Source organism: Anomaloglossus baeobatrachus, chromosome 4 (genome assembly GCF_048569485.1).
Source record: "Anomaloglossus baeobatrachus isolate aAnoBae1 chromosome 4, aAnoBae1.hap1, whole genome shotgun sequence".
In the NCBI taxonomy this organism is placed as follows: Eukaryota; Metazoa; Chordata; class Amphibia; order Anura; family Aromobatidae; genus Anomaloglossus; species Anomaloglossus baeobatrachus.
In genome coordinates this window covers 212,960,967-212,986,964 of record NC_134356.1, presented here as the reverse complement: position 1 = coordinate 212,986,964, position 25,998 = coordinate 212,960,967, and the positions used below count along the sequence as shown (strand labels likewise).

The window sequence follows — 25,998 nt, the reverse complement described above, 5'->3', positions numbered from 1 at the left end:
ATATTTATAGTAAATTTTCTGTGAATGCGCCAAAAATCTTGAATCCTTTCTATTTAAATCAGCAAATACGGTATTGAACTCTGCTTACCTTTCCTTGAGGAGAGCTCAGAAGATGCACCCTAGCAGCTACAATGGCGGCACACTGTGATGAATCCCCATTTCTACAATGCAATAATAGATCAAAGCACATTTATTCAATTACTAAGAATTTGGAGGTTATATTGCACCACAGTACACTTTAAATTCATGAGATTTATTTTATTTATGCTCTTCATCCTCTAATCCTCATCTCTTTATTTTCATGTCTCCTTTTCAGCAAAAATAAGTTGGTTTAAATCTAACTCCGCATACAAAAGCTCAGTTCACCTGTCAATCCGAGCGGAAGATCTGGACTTTCGGTTATGTCTATTGAATTATGCGGGAATGGGCATAAATTATAAAACTAAATATACGTACCAGCTACTTATTCTTCAACTTGTCAGCTTGGGCTTAAAGTTCATGTAGGTAAAAAATAACAAATTGTCAGGTACTCAACTTTAAGTGATTTCAATAAAGTCTCGTACATTCGACCTCGAGAATGTTCCTGGCAATTTGAAGATTAAGTTTTATTTCTACATGATGTTTTCCAAGCCAAAACTCATGAGGATAACACAAAACGAGCATATACCCTACAGTAACAAAATACATAAATAGGCGTAGTACATATAAACAACAAAGGTTAATTGGTTAACACTAGTTGATTAAAAAGCATAAAAGCCATCCCATACATTAAATTATTAAATAAATATGTGTACCAGTTAGTTATTCTTCAACTTCTCAGCTTGGGCTTAAGGAACATATTAGGTAAAAAAAATAAATTGTCAGGTACTCAATTTTAACCCCTTTACGACCTTTAATGTACCTGTACGTCCAAGGCCATGTCTGTCTCTTTAATGAGAGTTCCCATGGTCCTCTACCTGTGATCGCAGGTAATCTGACCTCAGGTGACCTCAATTAACTCTCACTGAATTCATAGACATGCATCTCCTAGCAGAAAACTGCATTTTTTTTTGCAAAGAGATGCAGATTTGGGCTGAAATTTTGACACCATATTCCTGCACCCAATCTACACCTCCTGACAAAAAAAAAACACATCACTACCTCATGCAGTATGATGCGGTAGTGATGCAAATTTTTTGCCAAGAAGTGTAGATTGGGTGCAGGTGTGTAAAAATTCCAGCATGAAATCTGCATCTCACAGCAAATAAAAGGCACAAAAAATGTATTTTTGGATGCCCTTTCGGTGCAGTTTTCGTCCAGGAGGTGCAAATTTGATGCTAAAATCTGGTGTAGACAGGGTGTTATAGCATCAATGTGTCATGTGTGCCGCCCCTGCAGCGAATCGAACCGCTCGGATCCAGGGGTGGTGATTACTCGTGGCTCGATGGTCTCCGGACCCGGGGGCCAGGGGCCACACTCAAATATGAAAGGGGGTTATTTACAGGGGATTTGGTATAGCTCGTGACGCCACCCGTGGTGTACGGTAATTGGGAGTATCGCCGCTGCCATTGGGAGTACTCGGGTGATGGAGTGGGGCAGCAAGATGACGTTACCCCCCACGGGTAGGGGTAGGCCCAGGGACTCAGGGGCCAGTCGGATACTCACTCAGCAATAAAGCAGACGCTGACAACAGGGTAAACCAAGTCTCTGACTGCCACTGCCTCTCGAGGGGAGCTCGTCCGGGTTCCGTCCCCTGGTCCGTAACCTGCCTTCTGGCACAAAAGTTTAGATTGTCCGTTGTAGCCCGGTAGCTTGGAGCTGTCCAGGCCCCGCTCCCCACTATGGCTAAGTGAGGGAGCCTGCTCTCAGGAGCTCAAGCTTGGGATTTCAGTGGTCCACTTGCTAGGAAAGCCCTATTCCCCTTGTTGTGCTAGTTCCCCCGATCTCTGAGCTTGGTGGGAACAGTCCATAAAGGCCCTGTCCTCCGCAGGTTAATTGCCGGGTCGCCTGAAGCGTCTCCCTGACCTAGGGTCCGTGTACCCCGCCGTGCTTTTAGTCCCGGACCGGTGATAGGACCAGGCTGCTGACCCTCCTCCTTGACGGGTTCCAGGCACCTAGGCTCAATCCCCTACAACCGGGGGTCCGACTCCTCTAGGTCCAGACCACTGTCTGTGACCTATTTTACTTCTCCCCTGCGAGCTCCAACTCCAAGCTTCCTCAGAGCTCCTTACAGCTTGAGGGCTACCACTGAACTAACTTAACACCTCCCACCTCCCTGTCTGACACCGAGGTGGGCGGCCCTATTCCTGCTTAAGAAGCCCACTGGTGTGCCTGACAGGTGTTGTGCAAAGTGTATCAAGGTTTTGCTAATGCTGGTGGAGGCAGTACTGCAGGATGGAGACCCAGAACCATGGGGGTTTGAGTCCTGCACGGGGAGGGCAGATTGTGCAGAACCCTGTGACGACCCGAATAGTCCAGGGCGTCACACATGCACAGACTAGGAGATGGCCATCAAATGGTGCAACTCAGAAGTTACAACGGGATTGAAAGGAGGTAGGAAGACCCTTGCGATAGGAAGAGGGGATACGGGTCACACCTGATAATAACCTGTGTCTGCACCCTAAGCTTCTCAATGTCCATAAGCGGATCCTTTCCCCCACTGCCGTCATGAACCTAGTCCCTTACTGTCCCTTCACTTACCCTGAATAGTGCCAAAACCGGTAAGTGCACTAGACATCACCACTAAAATAAACCAACACGGAAAGAAGGGAGATGTGGCACCCTGGACTAGCCAGGTCGTCACAGGTAACACACATGCACCCGCCACCCCCACTAGACAGTAACATTAGCCAAACACAAAACACTTGTTGCCTCCTTCCAGGGTCTGATGTCCACACCAGGCAGGGCGGAACCAAGCGGTTGGCCCCACCCACTGAGGAGTTCACAGGCCTGGAGGCGGAAAAAGTGACAGAACAGTGGAGGAGGTTGACGTGAGAGGAGTAAAGTGGAGAGTGTCTGGGTTTGTGACCCAGGCACTGACAACAAGGTTGGCAGACAGTGGTGGCCGTCTGCAGGAGTGGTGAATCAACGCGGAACCGTAGGATCGGGGTCGGGCGTTGGCCCGCCGGTACCGACCGGGGAACGAAGTGAAGCCAGCACACGCAGGCAGGGCCATCGGACTCCGACTAGGCTTGGAGTCGCCGTCAACAGTCAAATCCGAGTGTGACAGGAACCCCAGGGGTTTCCTAACAGCCAAAGACCCGTTAGAAGGCAACCGCCCACACCCTGAGGGTATACAGCTACCGCCTAAGGCTAGAGACCCAAGGGCCAGCACCTGCAGGCAAACGGGCTCCTCCGGCATCCATACACTGGGGAGCAGACTACCGTTGGGGACCCATCGTAGTCAAACAGTCCACAAAGGTGCAGGGAAAGACAGCCGCCATCACCTGTCTGGGGAGAGACACTGCAGCCGGCTGCGGGACCCGTCCATCCAGCCGTTTGGTTTACTGAGGACTTTGTGCATCTCTTACTGAGTGAGTACACCCGTGCCAGCCGGCACCGCGCCGCGCTGTCCCTGCAACCCTGCACCTCACCAACCCTGTCTCCCCGTCACACCACCGGGCCCCGGGACCACCGACCCCTACCCACGGAGGGGGAAAACAACATCCCAGCTGCTCCCTACCATCACTCCCGGGATCCCCGCCACCAGCAGCGGTGGTGCCCATCTTCACCACAACCCGTCGGTGGCATTACGGACTAAATCCCCCAAAACCAACCACCCTTTTCACTCACGGGCGAGGAGCGCCGCTCAAGTCCCCGGATCTGGCCCACCGCTCGAGCCACCGAGCAGCAGCCGCAGCAGCGCCGGACCCGAGCGTTAGCGAGTGCAGCGGTGGCGGCCTCCCCGCCCGCGACAAAACTTGGCGTCACGAACAGGATTGAACCCATCTACTTACCAGTAGAAGTGCGCCTTGTGGTCTCCACCAGCGGTGTCCGGCCGAAATTTTGAAGCGCCGCCATCTTTGGCGCGAAAATCTCCCGCTCGAGCGTCTTCTCCAAGCAGGGAAGGCGCGAAAGCGAAGCCCCGCCCTCAACAAGCAGAAGTGCTGAAGAGAACCAAGGGGGGGGCAGGTGTGTGTCTGCCTAATGTAGCCGAGGCTATAAAAGCGGGGACGCCAGGACTCTGCAAACATTTGGTTCCTGGAACACTGCTGCGCACGATGTCCCGTCCGTCCGGTGATGCTGAAATTCCCGAGCCCACACCAGGAATGGCGGCGTGGGTGGAAGCCCGGACCGCACAAATGTGCTGCCGCCTTCAAACTCAGGTCCGGTTCTTGATGGAGCGCTGGGTGGCCGAGATGGAGGAAGTGGCGGCGGCCGTGCGGAGACGCAAGGTGGAGGCAGTGTTGGAGGAGCGGATAAGCGACCCACGCCCCTGTTTCTGAGAAGGACCGGCCGCTGCGGCTGAGGGGCCCGGCCTGCACCCGCTCACCCTCCTGCCTCCCCCGCCATCCGTACCGGTTGCTGTTGCCCCTCCGCTCGGACTGCTTCCCCCAACACCGGTAGCGGAATCAAACCCGTCCGCCCTAGAGGACCAACCTGGGGGCGTTGTCTGTGAACGGCCCGCATCCCTCCCGCTGCCATGGAAGATACCGCGGGAGGTGTCCGCCCCCGACAAGAAGCCGTCGGCCCGGAAATGGCCGCACCTGAGATCGTCCCGGCTCCGGCAGTCCGCCCGGCCGTGGAGGAACCGGCCGCTGCCGGCCCGAAGGCCCAAGCGGTGAGGTCAGCTGTCCCTGAATCCCACGCCTCGGCTGAGGCTGCACCGGGCCGCCACTGCAAAGCAGCAGTCCAGGCCACGTCACTGCATAACCCCCACGAGAGAGTACCGGTAGTGGCCGGTGTGGGCGCGGTCCAGCGGGGCCCGACCCAGGCGCAGGGGTCTGCCAACGCCCCTTATTGGGACAGGGAACCAAACCAGTTGGGCCGAGAGATTGCCGCCAAGGAGCAGCAGAGGGCCGAAGTGATGGCGCGAGTGATTAAGGAGAAAGATGCACTTTGCCATGCTACCTTTCGGGTGCGGGGCCCGGTGAACGAAAGCAAAGTCCGGCAATTTGACACGCGGAGGGGGTTCGGTTTCATCTACGAGCCAGGCCTGGAGGCTGAAGTGTTTGTGGCCCGCCGCGATGTAAACTCACACCTTCCCACAGGCCACCCAGGTCGCGATTTATTGCCTGGCGACCTGGTAACTTACACCCGCCACTGCGGGGAGAGGGGCTGGTTCGCCCTAGATGTTAAGCAAAGGAAGAGCTGCGGTGTGCAGATGCGGCCCCAGCCCCCTCCTCCACCGAGCCGTCCGGATGTCGAGCTGGAAGAGGTCCTGGATGAGTGCGACCTCAAATAGTGGCAGCGGTCTACCGTTGCATACCGTTGTCCCCTGTTGGGACCCCCAGCACCGTTAAATATGTGAGTGAATGAAAATGAATCAAAACCGAAGCTTCACCTGATTATCTACATGATTATCCCGGCCGTTGCCGGCAAGTTGTCCCCGGAGGGACTCTGTGTGTTTTTCCCACCCACATGAGAAACTGCTCATGAACATGGCCGAGAACTGGCAGGCCACCCACGAACTGGTGGGCTTGTAAATAGTATTGTGGGATGGAAACCGTTGCCGCCTCCGGAGAGGCAGATTGGAGGAAGGGCCCGCAGCAGAGCAGGCTGGGGCCCGGCCACCACCAGGACCGCATCCTCCGGGGGTCAGGGGTCCCCCTGGACATGGGGACCCCTGAAGTGACAGTCGGGTGCTAGTAACCGTACCCGTTCCCGCTCGGGCAGCCTGAACCTGGACTGGGGTCAAGGGGTGCTGCCCACTTTTTAGGGGCTGCATCAGGGCTAGGTTGCTTGGGTGGGAGAGTGGAAGACATCCGTCCATCCGTCATTATTAAAAGTGTTTTTATGTGCAACGTTCAAGTGACCTGACGAAAATGCTTATGTTTTATATGTTTACATGTTAATTTATATTTTACAGTTGAAAAATAAAATCGGTGATGGACGGGCAGCCCGCAGACAGTCTGCATTTCACCAAGGGGGAATGTGGCGCCCTGGACTAGCCAGGTCATCACAGGTAACACACATGCACCCCCCACCCCCACTAGACAGTAACATTAGCCAAACACAAAACCCTTGTTGCCTCCCTCCAGGGTCTGATGTCCACACCAGGCAGGGCGGAGCCAAGTGGTTGGCCCCACCCACCGAGGAGTTCACAGGCCTGGAGGCGGGAAAAGTGACAAAACAGTGGAGAAGGTTGAAGTGAGAGGAGTAAAGTGGAGAGTGTCTGGGTTTGTGGCCCAGGCACTGACAACAAGGTTGGCAGACAGTGGTGGCTGTCTGCAGGAGTGGTGAATCAACGCGTAACCGTAGGACCGGGGTCGGGCGTTGGCCCGCCGGTACCGACCGGGGAGCGAAGTGAAGCCAGCACACGCAGGCAGGGCCATCGGACCCCGACTAGGCTTGGAGTCGCCGTCAACAGTCAAATCCGAGTGTGACAGGAACCCCAGGGGTTTCCTAACAGCCAAAGACCCGTTAGAAGGCAACCGCCCACACCCTGAGGGTATACAGCTACCGCCTAAGGCTAGAGATCGAAGGGCCAGTGCCTGCAGGCAAACGGGCTCCTCCGGCATCCATACACCGGGGAGCGGACTACCATTGGGGACCCATCGTAGTCAAACAGTACACAAAGGTGCAGGGAAAGACAGCTGCCATCACATCACCTGTCCGGGGAGAGACACTGCAGCCGGCTGTGGGACCCATCCATGCAGCCGTTTGGTTTACCGAGGACTTTGTGCATCTCTTACTGAGTGAGTACACCCGTGCCAGCCGGCACTGCGCCACGCTGTCCCTGCAACCCTGCACCTCACCAACCCCGTCTCCCCGTCACACCACCGGGCCCAGGGACCACCAACCACTAACCACGGAGGGGGAAAACAACATCCCAGCTGCTCCCTACCATCGCTCCCGGGATCCCCGTCACCAGCAGCGGTGGTGCCCATCTTCACCACAACCCGTGGGTGGCGTCATGGACTAAATCCCCCAAAACCAACCACCCTTTTCACTCACGGGCGAGGAGCACCACTCGAGCCACAGAGCAGCAGCCACAGCAGCGCCGGACCCGAGCGTTAGCGAGCGCAGCGGCGGCGTCCTCCCCGCCCGCGACAGAGACATACAGAGGAACATTGACCAAACAAACAGCAAGGTAGCAGCCAAACACCAGGGCTACAGACGGCTTTTCTCCAGCAATTTCCAATTATATTCTCTCTACACGGAGGTCAGTTCTGAGTGATTTCTCTATAACCACCATCATGTGATGGAACATGTGACTATTTAAAGGGAGTTGGAGTGGTCACAAACAGGCTGCACCTGACATTGGATTAGCAAGCAACTACCAGAAAGGAAAATTACATTAACTCTTGCTGCACCAACAGAAAGCAAACACATTTAAAATACAGAGTTTTACACGGCAATGTGAGACTCGGATCCCAAATCTGTCACAAGTCTCTCAAGTACAGGAGATACTCATGACACATGGGGTCATTATGGCTATTCTGATTACTTTTTGTATTCCTGAATGTTTGGTTAGTGTTACCCTGTCTATCTTCAGTGCTGGGTGACTGGTGTACACTATGTGGTGTCTGATATAGGGGGTTCTTTCGTTATTTTATAAAGCACTGGACTGGTTATTTGGAGGTTGTATGCTACTAGTGTTTATAGTCATATACGTTAGTGCTCAATTATAAACATAATATATTACCTGTGTGGTCTTCTTGAGTACTTTGCAATGAAATTTAATCTTAGGTACATGCATTATCAATCATATACAATCCTTTAGTGATATATTTTGGATAAGTCTCGCAATTTTATGTAATTGTTTTGTTATTATCCACTAATAAAGATAAGATCAATTTGCATATATTTTAGTTGTCCAAATAGTTTTTTAAATGGATATTCTCATGTTATAATATTGAGATAGTTGGACAGTAGGAAAGTAAGAAAGTTTGTAATTGACTTGCTTTTTTGATCTGTTGTCCTTTCCTGCCATGAGAGATTTATCTTGCAAAGTGTACAGCTTGATGCCAAAGAGCTCAGACACCAGAGCTTGGCCGAATATGTGCAGTATATTCTGGGCTGAGTTAACTCTTGAGATACTAGTTACCTTGTCCAGCCAATTGATTTCTGTACAGCAGTTAGCTGCCCACCTCCCTCCCCCTACCTCTCAGCTCCTCCAGAATCACAAGCCTTCAGCATTGACATTTTCCCAAATCCATTTGCTTAATCACAGCTCACTTGTTGAAAGGCCCTGTTATCTCTGCATGCAAATATATTGATAACAGTGTAGACTTCTGAACAAGCACTGACAGACCAATAATGTGTTACAGTACATAAGCACTGTAGTAGGATGAAGCAACTGAACCAGAACTGCCATTCAAAGAGGAGTGATGGCCACCAGCAAGAAGAAGGTGAAAAAGACTGGAAAACTGTCTGATACTGAGGACACAACCCTTTATGTATGACATCAATGATAATACTGTGCCAATATTTGAACACACTATTAATAACATTAGAAAAGGGCCCGGTCGCTATATTAAAAGGGTATCTCCCAGGAGAAAACAAACTTTACTCCTCCCGATAGCCACCAGCGTTCAGTCACATAGCAGTGCCGGTGTGACTAAGGTCACTGTGCTGGGGCAAGCTTCCTTCCGCCGCTTATAGTATTGTGAGCACTGAGAGCATTGACTGTAGCTGTACTGACCCGCCTGTGTGGCTGAAGCCAGTGGCTCCTAGGAGAAATAAAATTAGTTTTCTGCCGAGACCACACTTTCAGTTTGTTGGCCAGGCACCTTTCTAACACTATTAACCTACAGTTTACCTTAGATCTGCAGGTTAATAACACTATCCAATGTGAAAGGTTCTCTTTAAAAAAAATCCAAATCTTGAGTCAATAATCCCTTTTCTTGTAGAATCTTCCTTTTTGTCATTTCCAGTTTAGATGCCTTCTTTGTATGTTTTGCGTAAATAATATTTTTATCAGTAAAAATTAAAGATTTTGTTGAACTGTACAATTTGTCATGATACCAATTAAGGAGAATTTTCTGGCATCCAGGAAAAATGTATTAAACTTACCAACCTATAAGAGAGGGATAGCAGAAGGCTGGCACTCTTCAGACCCATCTCTCATAGTAATCTGTGAAAAATGTATACTTTAAAGTGTTTTTTGAACCTTGGGAGCATGTGGCTGATAGTTGGCCCACAACTGGATCAAAGATATTTCTTCATGTTTATCATCTCACAACACACATACTTTGATATTTTGTCCGTAGATTTTCTCATAAGAGAGTATTGGATCAATTATGCAAATGACACTCTGATCAAATAGTGTGATCTGATTCACTTGCACGAGAACATTGTAGGAAAGGTGAGGAAAAGATGGAGGACAAGTGTACTCCAACTTTTCCATTCTGTGAACCCATAATAATTGGACTGCACTCGGGTGTCATCCGAGTGCAGTCCGATGATTTCCATGCATCAATAGACTTGAATTGGTGAGCATAATCAGATTTGAACTTCCACTTACAGTTATGCTGTTATTTTTTCTCATAGAAGAAAAAAGTGGCTCCAGCTCCAGAAAAAGGTAGATAAAAAGCTTTCATTTTATTCCATTTTCAACTATATAAATTCAATGCAAACATAGGGGGAGGAAACCGGCTATGCGTTTAGAATGCAACTGCATTCTTTGTCAAAGAGGAAGGCTTTGAAAAAGAACGCAGTTGCGTTCGAAGCGCGTCACTGGTTTCCTTCCGCCCCATGTTTGTATTGAATTTTTATATTTGAAAATGTAATAAAATGAAAGATTTTTATTTACCTTTTTCTGGAGCTGGAACCACTTTTTTCTTCTTTTGGACTGCTTTTGTTTGATCAGGAAGGGATTCCGAGCATACCAGAAGAAGTGACTGGGTTGGTGAGCTGACAAATATTCCTAAACAGGTTTTTTTCTCATGCCAGGTGATCGCCATTGCCCCATAGTATAAAATTTGGTTGAGTACTAGTCGATATCTGATAAAATATCAGATAGTACTAGTCTGAGTTATACGCTCGTGTGAGCTTAGTCTTAGGGGCATTTTGAACACTACGACATCGCAGCTGCGATGTCGGTGGGGTTAAATCGAAAGTGATGCACATCCGGCGTCGCAGTCGATATCGTAGTGTGTAAATCCTTTTTAATACAATTAACGAACGCAAAAACGTCCAAATCGTATCATCGGTGTAGCGTCGGTCATTTCCATAATTTCGGACAGACCGATGTTACGATGTTGTTCCTCGTTCCTGCGGCAGCACACATCGCTGTGTGTGAAGCCGCAGGAGCGAGGAACATCACCTTACCTGCGTCCTGCGGCTCACGCCAGCTATGCGGAAGGAAGGAGGTGGGCGGGATGTTTACGTCCCGCTCATCTCCACCCCTCCGCTTCTATTGGCCGCCTGCCGTGTGACGTCGCTATGACGTTCGCCGGCCAGAGCGACGTCGCAGGGCAGGTGAGTGCATGTGAAACTGCCGTAGCGATAATGTTCGCTACGGCAGCTATCACCATGATATCGCAGCTGCAACGGGGGCAGGGACTATCACGCTCGGCATCGCAGCATCGGCTTGCGATGTCGTAGTGTGCAAAGTACCCCTTACAGTGTAACACATCAATTTAATGGATAAGATTTATGATACAGTGTATGCATTTAATTATATTTACTGTCCACTGAGGATCTTTTTATCTCTACTATTATAGGTCTACCAGTAATGGAAGTGAGAATAGACATCTCTAGGCAGCAAGTGGAGAAGATCTTTGGGCTGGAGGAATATTGGTGTCATTGTGTAGCTTGGAGCTCGTCTGGAACCTCCAAAAGTCAGAAGGCATTTATCCGAATTGCATGTAAGTGTTCTTGGCTACAAACTAAAGCGTTACTAATATCAAATGGATTTACTCAACAAGGTATATTTTAAAAAATCTAAACTTATAACAACATATTTCTTAATGTTCATGGCCGGTTATCAAATTAACAAAATGGCCTTAAAAAAAAAGAAACAAATTTTGTGTTGTACTAAAGCAACATTTACATTATATTTGGGTTCTACAAATAGAGCATAGACTGGGAATTTCACATAACATGCCAATAAAATATTACTAAAGGGGTATTCCCATCTTAGATATCTGACATACAGTATATCTCAGACATTTATGGCCTGCTTGCCTATTTTTGAAGTAAATGTAGTGATTCCCATTTTACGGACTGTGGCCATAGGATTGGAGTATGTTGACCTTCATTCCTCAGGTCACTTTCATAAGTAAGTTAAAAACATACACGTTTTACACTGATGTCTTAAAGGTGCGTCTGTCCCTCTGTGTGCCGTGATTTTGGCACACGTGTGTTTTCTGTGTGCTATCCATGATAGCACACGGAGAGCAGAAACTTTATACTCACCTGTCCCCAGCGTTACTGTTTGTCGTGCTGATGTTTCCCGTGCTGCTGTCTCCGGCCGGTGCTGCTTTCTCCCCGCTGCTGTTACTTCCGGGTTGCGGTGCAGTGAATATTCATGAGCATAATTAGCTGGCCTGGAAGCAGGAGACAGCAGCGCCGAAAACAGCATCGCTAGAGACATGAGTGTAGAAAATCATTTTACTTCACTGGCACATGTTTTCTCTGGTACGTTTCACATGGATCACATCACTGTGTGGTTCGTGTGACATCAGTGCTGCTGGAGAAAAACGGACTTGTCTCCGTGCGGCAAACACGGACACTCACCGCACCGCATGGACCCACGGGTCCCTGAGAAATCACTATTGTGTGTGCAGACCTATTGATTTTAATGGGTCTGCCTATGTCCGTGATCCCGGTATGTATAAAAATGACGGCATAAGTACCGGAATCACTGATGTGTGAAAGAGGCCTTAGATAAGTGCTGATCACTGAGATGGGAAAGTCAAGTGTGAAGAAGTTCAGCTGACTGTGATGACCTAACATAGTCTAACCATAACCTATGTATTTTGGTGAGAACCTAGCCTATGCAGTAAGCTGAAACATATATTATTACCAAGTAATTGCATGGTGGTGTCATGGCTATTGCAGACAGTATCTGTGTACGGACTCATTTTTAGGTGCAGTTTCTGAGATCAGATTTGTACTGGCAGTTCCATCTTATTTCTCTAAACAGTATAGATTGAAGAGTTGGTTTAATATCAATAGTACAACTTGAAGATCCAATATACACACAAGGCAGTAATAAGTCAATTTTCTTTATATTGTTACTTGGAAGCAGCTGATTTTTATCTCAGAACTATTGGTCACACTGACTCCGTCCGGATTATTCCACCTGTGTTCATGCCCGTCTTACTTCAAGTGTCCTTTAATCTTGCACTTTGGTTTATATTGTGGCCCGAAGGTTTTGAAGGAGTGATCTCAATCGCTGGCTCTCAACGCTGTCTTCAGGCAGGTTATCCTCACAGGACTTAAAGGATCAATATATTTCTTCTTTCTTTTTTCCAACAATGCTCTGAAAACTTCAGCAGTTTGAAGACAGCTTTGAGATTCTCCAAAAAAACAACAGTTATACAGAATATTTTACTGGCGCTGGAGCAAAATGAAATGGCCAAACAAGACCACATGCAAATGCTTTGCTTAGGGATATATCCAGCTAAGTTAGCTGACTGCATGCTAAATAGAGGGGTCCCAAAACACTGTCTGGCCAGAAGCCTTTCTAAGAGTGAACGAACAATTCATGAAATGTAAGAAGATGTGTGATGTTTTAATAAAGTATAGCAGCCATTTCAGTGAGGTGGTGGACCGGTGACGCTTTCAAAGCCACCTTAGGTCTATATCAGGACACAGGAAGCAGGATGGCAGAGATTTATGTAACCATCCAATTAAATTCTTTAAGTGCAAATTATCATACTATTATAGCATCAATTATCAAAACGCTTAAAACCAAATTAATGTGCACTGGTGTCATTAACTGTTAAAAAAATACATTAAAAATGTATTATGGGCTGCAGGAAACGGAAATAAAATTAGTGAACAGCTATCAGTATGGCAGGGTAACTTTAATAACTCCCTTACTCTTAGTTTGGGACTAAGTTACAAAGGAATATAGAAATTGTGTATAAGAAACTTTTCGCAAAAGGTCATTTATGCACCATATACTTTATTTAGCATGCGTAATATTACACACTGGGGAGTATATTCTTCTTTATGGCAGTAGTTCCAATTTCATTTTAGAGGGAACTTGTCACTGGGGTTTCCCAATAGAGTGGAACCTCGGTTTACGAGTAACCCGGTTTGCGAGCATTTCGCTATACGAGCAAAGCTTGCTGTAAATTTGTAACTCAGTTTACGAGCAAGCTTTGCTGTATGAGCAAATAGTCACCGCACACACTTCCGGTTCTGTACTTTAACCGCGCTCTGACCCGCTCTTGCAGTCCACACAAACATGCACAAACACGCACAAACACACACGCACACACGTTATGCTCACCTTACCTTCCGTTCCCTCACCGGCCTTCTGGTTCTTGTAGTTCGCTGGTACAGTATGTGTATCGGGTAACCATCATGACGATGGAGGAACTTCCGCTTTCAGTGCTTCTCAAAGGCAATCAGACGCAAGCAGCTCATGCCTTTGACATCAGCGTGCTCGCCAAACAGAGGTAAGCGGCTAATGTATATGACATTGACACTGACAGTGGAAGCTCTTGCATCGTCGCGATGGTTACCGGATACACATACCTGTGGACTACAAGAACCAGGAGGCCGGCGAGGGAACAGAGGATAAGGTGAGCATAATATGTGTGTGTGTTTGTGTGTGTGTAGAATGGCACAATAGGGGACATTGCACAAGTTGTGGAACGAATTGTTTGAGTGTTCATTATTTCCTATGGGAAATTTTGCTTTGCTAGACGAGTAAATTGGTTTATGAGCACACTGCCAGAACGGATTGTTCTCATAAACCAAGGTTCCACTGTATAAAGTACAGCCACCACCTTTAAGCTGTATGTATGTCCCCAATCCCTTTATATAGCTCAAAAAAGACCTTTTATTGTACCCAAAGACAGTGCTATCTGGTCCAATGGGCATCTCTGGACTTGATGTGGTGCTTCCTGTCTTCTTGTGATCACTGTACTCCTTCCCTTCTTCATGTGGAGGAAAAAAATCCTACATCAAATGAAATCCTACATCATCCACACAGTGTCCTCCAATCATGCTCTTGCGCAAGCATACTTTTCTCTACAACCTGACGTAACCCTCAGTCTGATACAGCGCCGCACAATCAGCTCTACTCTCACCTACTGTATCCTCACCTATCCCTTGTAGACTGTGAACCCTCGCGGGCAGGGACCTCTCTCCTCCTGTACCTGTCTGTGTCTTGTACTGTTTAAGATTATTGTACTTGTCCCTATTATGTATACCCCTTTCACATGTAAAGCGCCATGGAATTGATGGCGCTATAATAATAAATAATAATAATAATAATAATAACCCTGCTGAGGTCAGAGAAAAGTACTGTAATGTGCATGTGAAGACTTTACTTCCAGGTCATCGGTGCTCTTTGGCTTTTCCTGGTGCATGCACATTACAGTTCTTTGCTCTGCTCCCAAGGAGGGTAGAGTGAAGTATGCCTACACAGCAGCACAATAGGGAGACACTGTGTGGATCAGCGGCAGACACTGACAGCTTGGGACCCCTGTGCAAGAAATTGTGCCTTTCCCCCCCCCCCCTTTTTTTATGGTGATGAAGCTACAAATATAGATATACATATATATATATATATATATATATATATATATATATATATATATATATAATATATGTGTGTGTTTCAGACATGTGCCACCCCAGCAGCAGTCGAACCGCTCAGATCCGGGTGTCGCTATTCGTGGCTCAAGGGTCTCCGGACCCGGGGGCTCGGGGTCACGCCGAAACGTGATGGGGGTTATTTACAGGGGAGTTAGGTAGTTTGTGATGCCACCCATGGTGTGTGGTAATAGGGAGTACCGCCGCTACTGTTGGGAGTACCCGGGGTGATGGAGTGGGGCAGCCAGATGACGTTACCCTCCATGGGTAGGGAAAGGCCCCGGGACCCCGAATGGTGGGATGGATTGCAGGGGGAGCACAGGCTCACTGGTAGCAGGGATTAATCAGGTACTCACTCAGAAGGAAAGCAGAAGCTGACAATGTGGTAAACCAAGTCTCTGGGTGCCACTGCCCTCTTGGGGGAGCTCGTCCTTGGTAGGCAGCACCCCCACAGTTGGTCAGGGAAGTGGCCGTGACAAGGGGTGTGCCTCAGCTGTGGCTTCTCCATCCGGTTTGGAGGAAGATGGTCCCAGTGAAGAGGAGGTAGCCCTGATTTCTTTAGAAGAATCAGATGAGCAGATGGCGGAGGACGGCGTGGTTCCTATTCAGAGGTCTACAGAGTAGCATTTGGGTGAGATACCTGTGGTGTCAGTGTTATTGGCGCCGGCGGTGGCGCAGAGCGATAATGTGGTGGGGGCATCTGTGGGTACTGCAGCGCCAGAGGGGATGGTAGTTTTGAGTCAGTTATTGGAGATCGTGCAGAGTTTAGTGGTGGTTAGAACAGTTGCGGGGGAGGTGCGAGCTATGGCGGCTGCGTGGACGGAAGCGGCGACGGAGGTCACAGGGGAGGCGAGTGCTGAAGGGGTGCTTCAGGTTGCAGCGTCGGGTGAGACTGTGGAGGCGGCAGTGAGCGAAAAGGAGAAGGAAAAGGATGATGAGGTGGTGCGTCTTGACGATAGGGCCAAGAGTGAGGTATATGTTTGCTTTGAGGGTCCATTGGGGGTGCATCTTAAAAAGGAAGTGAGGGATAAAATTTGGAAAAGGGAGACATTTTTTCGTGCTGCCTCTTGAAAAGTTTAATTTGGATAAAGTTAAGCTGAGTGATTCCATAAAGGAGAAGGAGGAGGAGGAAAAGCGCCATTATAAGCTTATTCCTCAGACATTTGCAAATTGGCTGCAGGCATTTACAATTCTAGCCAGTGTTATTGGGGAGAATGAACCAGAGCATTGTTCGGCATTGTTTGGGTATATGAATGCGATTGGGGAGGCTCATAGGACTTATAGTGGTTTAGCCTGCTGCGCTATGATGAGCAGTTTCGGCAGAGTAAGGCTTTGAGGGCAGGCATGCGGTGGGATCATAAGGACATATTCTTATGGGTGAGGTTGATGGCGGCTCCTAGTCAGCCCTTTCGTGGGGGAGCCGGGGGATCGGGTGTTGGGGCCTTGGCGAGTCAGAAGAAGGGGTTTTGTTGGCGATTTAATGATGGGCAATGCAAATTTGGAGCGGCATGTCGGTTCAAGCATGAGTGTTCAGGTTGCGGAGGGGGACATAGTTTGGATAAGTGTTTCAAAAAAGAAAAAGGAAAAGCTGGGGACGGGGCTGGAAAAAGGGAAGATGCCAGTGAAGGTAGAGGCGATGGTGCCTTTTCTAAATAGGTACCCGGATGCGGAAGCGGCGTCCCTTTTGTTGTCTGGTTTTGCCCACGGTTTTCGAATCCCGTCGGTTGTTGGTTCTTCTATGCCACCTTATTGGAATTTACTAGGGAGCACCCTGATGTTGTCGATGAAAAATTGGGAAAAGAAGTAGATTTGGGCATGATGGGCAGTCCGTTTGAGGCCATGCTTAGGCTTGGTGGTTTCCCCATTAGGGGTGGTGCCTAAAAAGGAGCTAATTAAATTTAGGCTCATACATCATCTGTCCTACCCAGAGGGTTCATCGGTGAATGACGGCATTCCGCCTGAATTGTCGGTGGTATATTATGTCTCGTTTGACAGGGCTTTGAATTTGGTTAGGGAGGCTGGCTGGGGAGTGTTGATGGCAAAGGCTGATGTGGAGGCGGCGTATAGGTTGTTGCCGGTGCACCCGGATAGTCGGCTCTTTCTGTGTCTGCTGTCATCTGCCATTCAGCTCTGCTACATGGCTATCTGTGTCTGCTGTCAGCGGCCATGTAGCAGAGCTGAATGGCAGTGACATAGTAAAAACGCATCCCTACACATTTTACACACGCTTGGCAAGTCAATAAATAAAAAAAAAAAGGGTGTCCAATGCATACGTCACAGAACACATGATCTAAAGGATCGCACACAAAATTGATCAATTTAACATAAACTACTAACGCACGTGTGACAGCAAATGAACGACCTACGTGCAATCTCATTCAATCGCATATGCGACCTGGGCGTGTCACATCGCATACGAGATCGCATACCTAATTGTAGGGTGTAAAGCTGGCTTTAGTTCGTTTGTCGAGTGGGCCGTATGGGACGTGTCTGGGTTGTCGTCTATCATTCATATTTGGATGATTTCTTCTGTGTCGGCCGACGGGCAAAATGATTTGTACAGGTCTGTTGTTTTTTTTATTGGATATTAGGACACTCGTTTGTCTATTGGGGGGCCCTGCGGGCCGATGCACGTACGGACGGTCGGCAACTGTGACTGGATAGGTCAGTGGTGTCGATCAAATGGATCGGCATGCGTGGAATGGCGTGGAGCATGGTATTCCAGGAATTTGAGTACTTGAGTGGCAGTGTTGCATATGGGAGGTAACGATTTAAGAGCTCGGGCATCTCATGAGCTGACACGAGACATCAAGGTGGATTTGCTGCACTTATGGAGGGCGTACCCGGGCTTAATTGGGGTGTGGGCCGACATTTTGGCGCGGTTGGTGTGGAGAGGGGCTCGTTCTGTGCATAAGATCAAACGAGCCAGGGCGAAGGTGGTGCAATTTGTGATGAGAAATCGGGGTATTGCGGTGCGGCACAGGGATTTGGAGACATCGAGTTGGCAATTTGGATGGGGTGACTGGGTGCACCTTAATGACATTGGTTCGGATTTGTGGGCGTTAGGATTGCGTGATGGTGTTGAGCGAGCTTTGGGTGTGTGGCGGGTCCAGGCCACTTAAGGAGTCACGTGCCCTGTCCTGTGGCGGGGTTAGGTCTGGTCCAGAGGTGGTTTGAAGGGAATGGTAACTGGACCGAGAGACACTGTCTTGGTATGGTGGCTCCAGGTTCCGGGATATTGCAGGCACGAGGTTCTGCAAAAGTTTGAGGTTATTAATCCATGGGTAATTAATACCTCATCTCTGGGTCGGTGTGGTGCGGCCAGCGATATTGGGCTAAGAAGTGGTTCCTAGACTGGGCCTACCCAGGGTTCTATGCTATTTTGGTATTACTATGTTAACTATTGTTATTTGTTGGGGTTGCCCGTTAGACGGCACCCCCTTGTGTTAAAATGTAAATAATAGGTAATAAAGGCTGCTGTGGCCAATTTGAACCAAGTCACATGCAGTCCGCGTATTATTTACAGGTGGTTAATGGTGGGGTAACACAGACATCACAACTGGAGAATCCTTCCTCAATGGTCAAGAAAGCCATGGAACCCATAGGGTGGAGGGGCGACATGACTAGAGGGAAGGAGTGATGGGGTTAATAGAGACAATAATTGGAGGATTTGTAGGAGGCAGAATGATGTGATTGGTGGGAAGGAGGAGTCCTAAGAGGAAGAGGGGGAGTATACGAAGGATGATAAGAGAAAGGGTTTGTCATACCTTCTCTTGCAACTTCCGGACAAAGACTGATGCCTGCCCACCCTCCCTTGTGCTTGAGTACAGCGTGGTGGATATATAAAAAAAAGGGGGGGATGAAAAGATAAGTGGTGGGATAGTTGAGTGCTGAGACAGGGGTGGTCTTGTCGTTGTTTGTTGGGAAGTGGGAATATCCGGTTGGGTTGATTTGTTTTGTCACAGCAGTGGGGGATAGGTCTGGTCCAGAAGCGGTTTGAAGGGAATGGTAACATTGGACCAACAGACACTGTCTTGGTATGGTGGCTCCGGGTTCCGAGATGTTGCAGGCACGGGGTTCTGCAAAAGTTTGGGGGTATTAATCCATGGGTGATTAATACCTCATCTCTGGGTCAGTGTGTTGCAGCCAGGGATATAGGGGTAAGAAGTAGTTCCTGGACTGGGCCTACCCAGGGTTATATACTGTTTTGGTATTACTGTGTTACCTATTGTTATTTGTTGGGGTCGCCCGTTGGACGGCACCCCCTTGTGTTAAAATGTAAATAATGGCTCAAATTGGCCACAGCAGCCTTTATTACCTAAGTCGCATGCAGTCCGTGTATTATTTACAGGTGGTTAATGGTGGGGTAACACAGACATCACGACTGGAGAATCCTTCCTTAAAGAAGTTGCCCAGTTGCTTAAACTGATTTTTTTTTTCTGATAAATCTTGCTAATATGTGCCTCTCCACACATCTATTATGTTTTTTCAGCAATATTACCTTTTATTCTGCACTAGCAGCACATCATCATTGCTGGCTCCAGCTCTGATGGGGTTAATCTCTCTTCTGACTTCCTGGGTTCAGTTCCGACAACTCCCATAATTCTTTGTGGCTCTAGGGCTGTATCTAACTTATCTAACACACCCACTGTGTCTAACACACCCACTCAGCTCTTCTCTCCACCCAAAGTCTCCTCCCTGCCTCTTCCCAGTGTGGATGCACTGAGAGCAATCACACAGAGACAGCCGAAGCTCCCAGCTCTGCACAACCAGGGGAAGAAAGCATCTATCTTTTGCTTGTTCTCATATAGTTCATAGTGTGTGTGTGTGTGTGTGTACAGAAATTATGATTATTAGCCGGCGCAACATGTGAAAAAAATAAATAAATAAAATTCCCGGAAGCAACACGGAAGCACTTCCGTGTGACTTCCGTCGGGTGCCTGTGCAGTCTGTGTCCTGCTCCAGCCCCAGCCCCGTGGCTGCCTGCACAGCAGTGTCAGCAGCTGCCCGCACTGCAGTGTCAGTAGCCGCGGGGATGACAAGCACTACCGTCAGGAGGTTAGTAAGTTCATTACCTGCGGTGATGAGGTCCTGCACTCCTGATGTCAGCGGTCGTCACTGAGTTCTATGCCCGCAGCTTGTCACATCACCTCTCGCTGTCGACCCGAGACTGTAACTAGTGGTGATGCCACAGGCCGCTTGCGATACTTGGTTTATGAAGGCGGCGTCATTGAACTCAGTGACAGTGCTTCAGTCAGTTCAGCGATCATCGCAGGTAATGTACCTCGCTAACCTCCTGACAGCAGCACTCGTCGTGCCCTGCAGTGACCTGGGCTGACCTATTGATGTTAGCTAAGGTCACTGCACGGCTCTCCCAGCCAATAGGGAACATTCTGTTCTTCATTGACTGGGACATTGACTATGGTATGGATCGTCATGGGACCCCCTTGGATTACACCAGACCTGGATTTGTTTTTCTTTCTAATAAATTGGTGAAAGAGGGAATGTGTTGGGGAGTGTTTTTTCAAATAAAAATGTGTTTGTTGTCTATTTTTTTTTTTATTACTGACTGGGTTGGTGATGTCGGGTATCTGATACACGCCTGACATCACTAACCCCAGGGCTTGATGCCAGGTGACATTACACATCTGGTATCAATCCCATATATTACCCCGTTTGCCATCGCACCATGGCAACGGGATGAGCTGGGGCGAAGCACCAGGACTGGCGCATCTAATGGATGTGTCACTTCTGGGGCGGCTGCAGCCTGCTATTTTTAGGCTGGGGAGTGTCCAATAACGGTGGACCTCCCTAGTCTGAGAATACCAGACCACAGCTGTCCGCTTTACCTTGGCTGGTGATCCAATTTGGGGGGGACCCCGTGTTTTTTGTTTTAAATTATTTATTTAATGTAAAATAACAATGTGGAGTGCCCTCTGTTTTGGATTACCAGCCAAGGTGAAGCTGCCAGCTGTGGTTTGCAGGCTGCAGCCGTTTGCTTTAACCTAGCTGGCTACAAAAGATAGTGGGACCGCATGTCATTTTTTTATGATTTATTTATTTTTTGGCTAAATACAAGGCTAAGCACCTTAGTGCCACATGAAAGTCACAAAAGGGTGCCAGCTTAGAATATGCAGGGAGGTGGGACATTATATATGTCTTTCTCATCTATCTATCTATCTATCTATCTATCTATCTATCTATCTCTCCATTCATTCATTCATCCCTCTATCTCTCTGTCTCTATATCTATCTATCCATATCTATATCTACTCATCTATTTATCTTTCTTGCTGCTTCCGTTTTTTGCAGTCCGCAAAAAAAACACGAAAGGCACACGGATGTCACATGGATGCCACACGGATGCATCCGTGAAAAAAAAGGACCGTTTTTTGCGGCCCGCAAAAACGGAACAGTCATGTGAATGTAGCCTTAACAGCAGTCACTGCCTGCTGCCGATCACATGTGATCGTGTGCGGGCTGTGTGTACAGGAGTTCAGATGAGTTCAGATCAGCTGACTCAAGTGTCGGCCGATTAGGCTGGGGCCACACGGGGATTACTGCGATCCCCTCGCATTACACTCGGCTCACGCTCAGTAGAGCAGAGCTGAGTGTCATGCGTGTGTCTCTGCGGCTGAGGTCCGACTGTGCGAGCAGACCTCAACTGCGGGGGGTGGTCCGGCACTCAGGAAGGGTGGGCCAGCACTGAGGAGGGGTGGGAGGGATTTCTCTCCCTCTCTCCTCCGTAGTCGGCTATTGCGATTCTCGCTCTGCACTTGCGGTACACCGATGTGCCGCAAGTGCAGTGCGATTTTTTTCTCACCCCATACACTTCAATGGGTAAAAGAGAAAGAGTCTTGCATTACAATTGCAGCATGCTGCGATTGTTTTCTCGGTCTGATTAGGGCTAAGAAAATAATTGCTCATGTGCGCTGACACACAGGCTAATATTGGTCCGCATGGAATGTGATGTTTTATCGCACTCCACTCGCACTGTTTTTCTCGCCGTGTGGCTTAGACCTTACTTGTTCTGTGTCCCCATGCATTCATCGCACCGTGTGCGGGCTGGAGTTCAGCTGAGTTCAGATTAGCTGAGTCCAGTGCTGGACTGAACTCAGGTGACCTCACAGCCCGTACACACTGCGATGGATGCAGGGGGACACAGAACAAGTAATCGGCCGACACTGGAATCATCTGATTACTTGTTCTGCTGGCGCTTTGGTCAGGAGTAGGGATGAATGAGCAGTAAAATGCTCTGGTGCTTGATGGGCAAAGCCCATGTCAATTTTTTTTTTAAATTCATTAAAAATAAAAATAAAAAAAAACAATCACATAACCCTAACCCTAGGGTTTGGGGTAAAAAGAAAGTGTGGGCTCCCGCTGCATTTTCTATTGCTAAGGGTAACCCAAGCAGCTACTGGCTGCTAACCCTCGCTGCTTGGTGTTACCTTCACTGGCAATGGAAAATCCAGGGAAGCCTAGCCAGGTACAGCAGGCAGCTACGGGCTGCCCCCAACCCCCAGCTGCCTATTTGTACCCGGTTGGGAACCAAAAATATAGGGAAGCCCTTTTTTTTAAATTATTTCATGAATTTCATGAAATAATTTTAAAAAAAAAATGACGTGGGCTTCACTCATTTTTTTTGCGTTCAGCCAGGTACAACTAGGCAGCTGGGGATTGGAATCCGCAGTGTAGGGTGGCCCAAGCTTTCTGGGCCCCCCGCTGTGAATTGCAGTCCACAGCTGCACCAGAAAATGGCGCTTTCATAGAAGCGCCATCTGCTGGCGCTGTATCCAACTCTTCAAGTGGCCCTGGTGGCACGCTGGGTAATAAGGGGTTAATACCAGCTATGTTTTACCAGCTGGTATAAAGCCTGAGATTCTTAATGTCAGGCCAAGTTTGACCTGGCCATTAAGAATCTCCAATAAAGGGTTAAAAAAAAAAAAAGACATCACACAGAGAAAAATAGTTTATTAGAAATAAATACACAGACACAGTAGGGACTCATTGTTTATTACTCCCTCTCACCCCTCCACAATCAAGAGATTTCTGTACTGATAATGACAGGAGAGAGCGAGGGAAAAGAGAGAGAGCGAGGGAAAAGAGAGAGAGCGCGAGGGAAAAGAGAGAGAGAGCAAGGGAAAAGAGAGAGGGAAAAGAGAGAGAGCAAGGGAAAAGATGGGGGAGGGGGAGAGGGGGGGACAAGGAAGAGGGGGGAAGAGAGAGGGGGGAGAGAAGAGAGAGGAAAAAGAGAGAGAGGGAGGGAAAAGAGATAGAGGGAGGGAAAAGAGAGAGTGAAAAGAGAGAGAGAGCGAGAGGGAAAAGAGAGAGAGCGAGAGGGAAAAGAGAGAGAGCGAGAGGGAAAAGAGAGAGGGAAAAGAGGGAGGGAGGGAAAAGAGGGGGGAGAGGAAAGAGCCATAAGAGGGGGGCGAGGAGAGAGGGATAAGAGGGGGCAGAGAAGAGGGGGAAGACAGGAGGGGGAGAAAAGAGGGTTGGGAGAAGAGAGTGGGGTGGGAGAAGAGAGTGGGGTGGGAGAAGAGAGGGGGGGGAGAAGAGAGGGGGGGAAGAGATGCTCTGTCACCAACTTGCTCCACTCTGTGACTTGTAGTGCAGGTGACAGGGTGGAGACAGTTGGTCCCATGCAGCAGGACAGGTGACAGAGCAGAGCGGTGACATGCTCTGCTCTGACACATGCGATGTAGTGATGTGTCGGTCACAAACGATACGACACACAGATCTGGCTCCCTGCAGTGACTGACAGGAGCCGGATCACCAGTGTGAGCTATTAAAATCACTAAACGGCTCTTTTAGAGTTGAGAGAAGATTATAGTGACGCCGCTGAAACCCCGCCCACCCGCGTCTCACCCCCGCCCACTCAGCAATCTAATTTGTCCCTTGTAAGTGGGCGGGGTTTAGCCGTGGGTGGGCGTGGTTTCAGCGGCGTCACTATAATCTTAAATATGTGTACACCTGGGGTTGTGCCTGAGAAATGCACCCAAAAACACCATATTCCTTCCATGTTATGATGATGACTTGAATAGGGCTCAGTGCGATGTTCAGAGCTTGGCCTATTTTTTCATTACCTAACTCTGCTTTACTCTTCTCCACATCTTTTTCCCTGACCTGTCTGGTGTGCTCCTTGGTTTTCATAATGCTGTTTGATTTAATGTTCTTAAGCAAACCTCTGAGGCCTTCACAAAACAGCTCTAGTTATACTGAGAATACATTACACACAGGTGGATTCAATTTACTAATTAGGTGACTTCTGGAAACAATTGGTCATTCAAGATTTTATTTCAGGGCGTCAGACTACAGGGTGCTGAATACAAAAGACTGTCACACTTTTTAGTGCAATGTTAAAAAAATGTGGAAAAGTTCATATGGTATGAGTACTTTTTAAGGCACTGTAAAGGCTGAATGCCTCAGAAAATTTATATGACCTTTTGGATATTTTTTATGTAAATAAAATCTTAAAAATAACTGTAAAAATATATAATATATAAGTTAAGTAAAAAAATGTATAAACCAAAACAAACAAACACTCCTTAAACCAACCAAACCATCACCTTGGCGACGCTTTGGATACACTTTCTATACTGTGGCTAGTCTACTGAAAATTACATTTAGAGAGAAAACTTAAGGTACCGTCACACCAGCGATCCCACCAGCAACCTGACCTGGCAGGGATCGCTGGAGCGTCGCTACATAGGTTGCTGGTGAGCTGTCACACAAGCAGATCTCACCAGCAACCATTGACCAGCCCCCAGCCAGCAGCGACGCGTGGAAGCGATGCTGCGCTTGGTAACTAAGGTAAATATCGGGTAACCAACCCGATATTTACCTTGGTTACCAGCGCACATTGCTTAGCGCTGGCTCCCTGTACTCCTAGCCAGAGTACACATCGGGTTAATTACCCAATGTGTAGTCTGGCTATGTGTGCAGGGAGCAGGGAGGCGGCACTGACAGCGTGAGAGCAGCCGACGCTGGTAACAAAGGTAAATATCGGGTAACCAAGGAAAGGGCTTCTTGGTTACCCGATATTTACATTGGTTACCAACGTCCGCAGAAGCCTGCTCCCTGCTCACTGCACATTTAGTTGTTGCTCTGTCGCTGTCACACACAGTGATGTGTGCTTCACAGCGGGAGAGCAACAACTGAAAAATGGTCCCGGACATTCAGCAACAACCAATGACCCCACAGCAGGGGCCAGGTTGTTGCTGGATGTCACACACAGCAACATCGCTAGCAAGTTGTGCCTCAGCAGCGATGTTGCTAGCGATGTTGCTTAGTGTGACGGTACCTTTAGACAAGACAGAGGTAAAATGTTCTTAATGTTTGATAAATTTGCCAAATCTTTAGACTTTCTAGTATAAAGCTCCATTGACATATATGGCACAATATGTCACCGCGTATAAAGGTCCATTAACATGCACGGCACAATATGTCCACCGAGTGTAAAGGTCCATTAAGATACATGGCACAATATGTCACCACGAATAAAGGTCCATTTGTAGGGGGGTTAAGGGTTTGGCCACCTCTGCATCTATACCCGGCACACTAATGATCTGTAAATGTAAATGCCTTGTGTAGTTCGCCATCAGGTGGCAGTGTTAGAGTGCATATGTCCTGGCACCTGGGTAGGCAGAAGGAGGAGGAGAACAGGGACTATATAAGGGTGAGTTGATTGGAGAGGAGGAGGAGAGTCCCTGAGAAGATGGAGCTGTGAGAGCGCCAATTTGGATATTCGGACCCTATGGGTCACCCCCATGGCCGCGACTCATGGGATCCAGTCCGGATTGTGGAATTGTGTCCCCCACAGAGAAGTGTTTAGTCTTGTGGTCGGGGGGCCTGGCGTCAATATCTACTGGCAGGAAAGTCCAGAAGTCATCACTCTCGGAAGGTCAGTGCACCCCCAATTGGTGAGGTATGTCTTGATGGCTTGGCACGAAGGGGAGACCCCTAAGCGGTTGTGGACCTCTGTGTGGTTTTGAAGAGTAGGGAATGAAAGAGAGGCTCAGGAAGCACAGAAGGTTCCCAGGTGTCCGAGATACTGACTGCTGTAAAAATATGTCAAGTGTGAAGAATATAAAGAACCCCCATGAGACGGTTACCGATGCCGGCAAGATGCGGACTGAGG

The 25,998-nt window shown here is 48.4% G+C and overlaps 1 protein-coding gene across 4 annotated transcripts in view; it reads left to right on the top strand.

The window, feature by feature from the left end:
* UNC5A (unc-5 netrin receptor A) overlaps positions 1–25,998 on the top strand; it is a 648,839-nt gene that overhangs the window by 387,890 nt on the left and 234,951 nt on the right. For all 4 annotated transcript variants that reach the window (XM_075344652.1, XM_075344653.1, XM_075344651.1 and 1 more), the window contains exon 3: positions 10,809–10,952. In XM_075344652.1, coding sequence (XP_075200767.1) covers positions 10,809–10,952 — 144 coding nt within the window. The remainder of the gene's footprint in view (positions 1–10,808; positions 10,953–25,998) is intronic.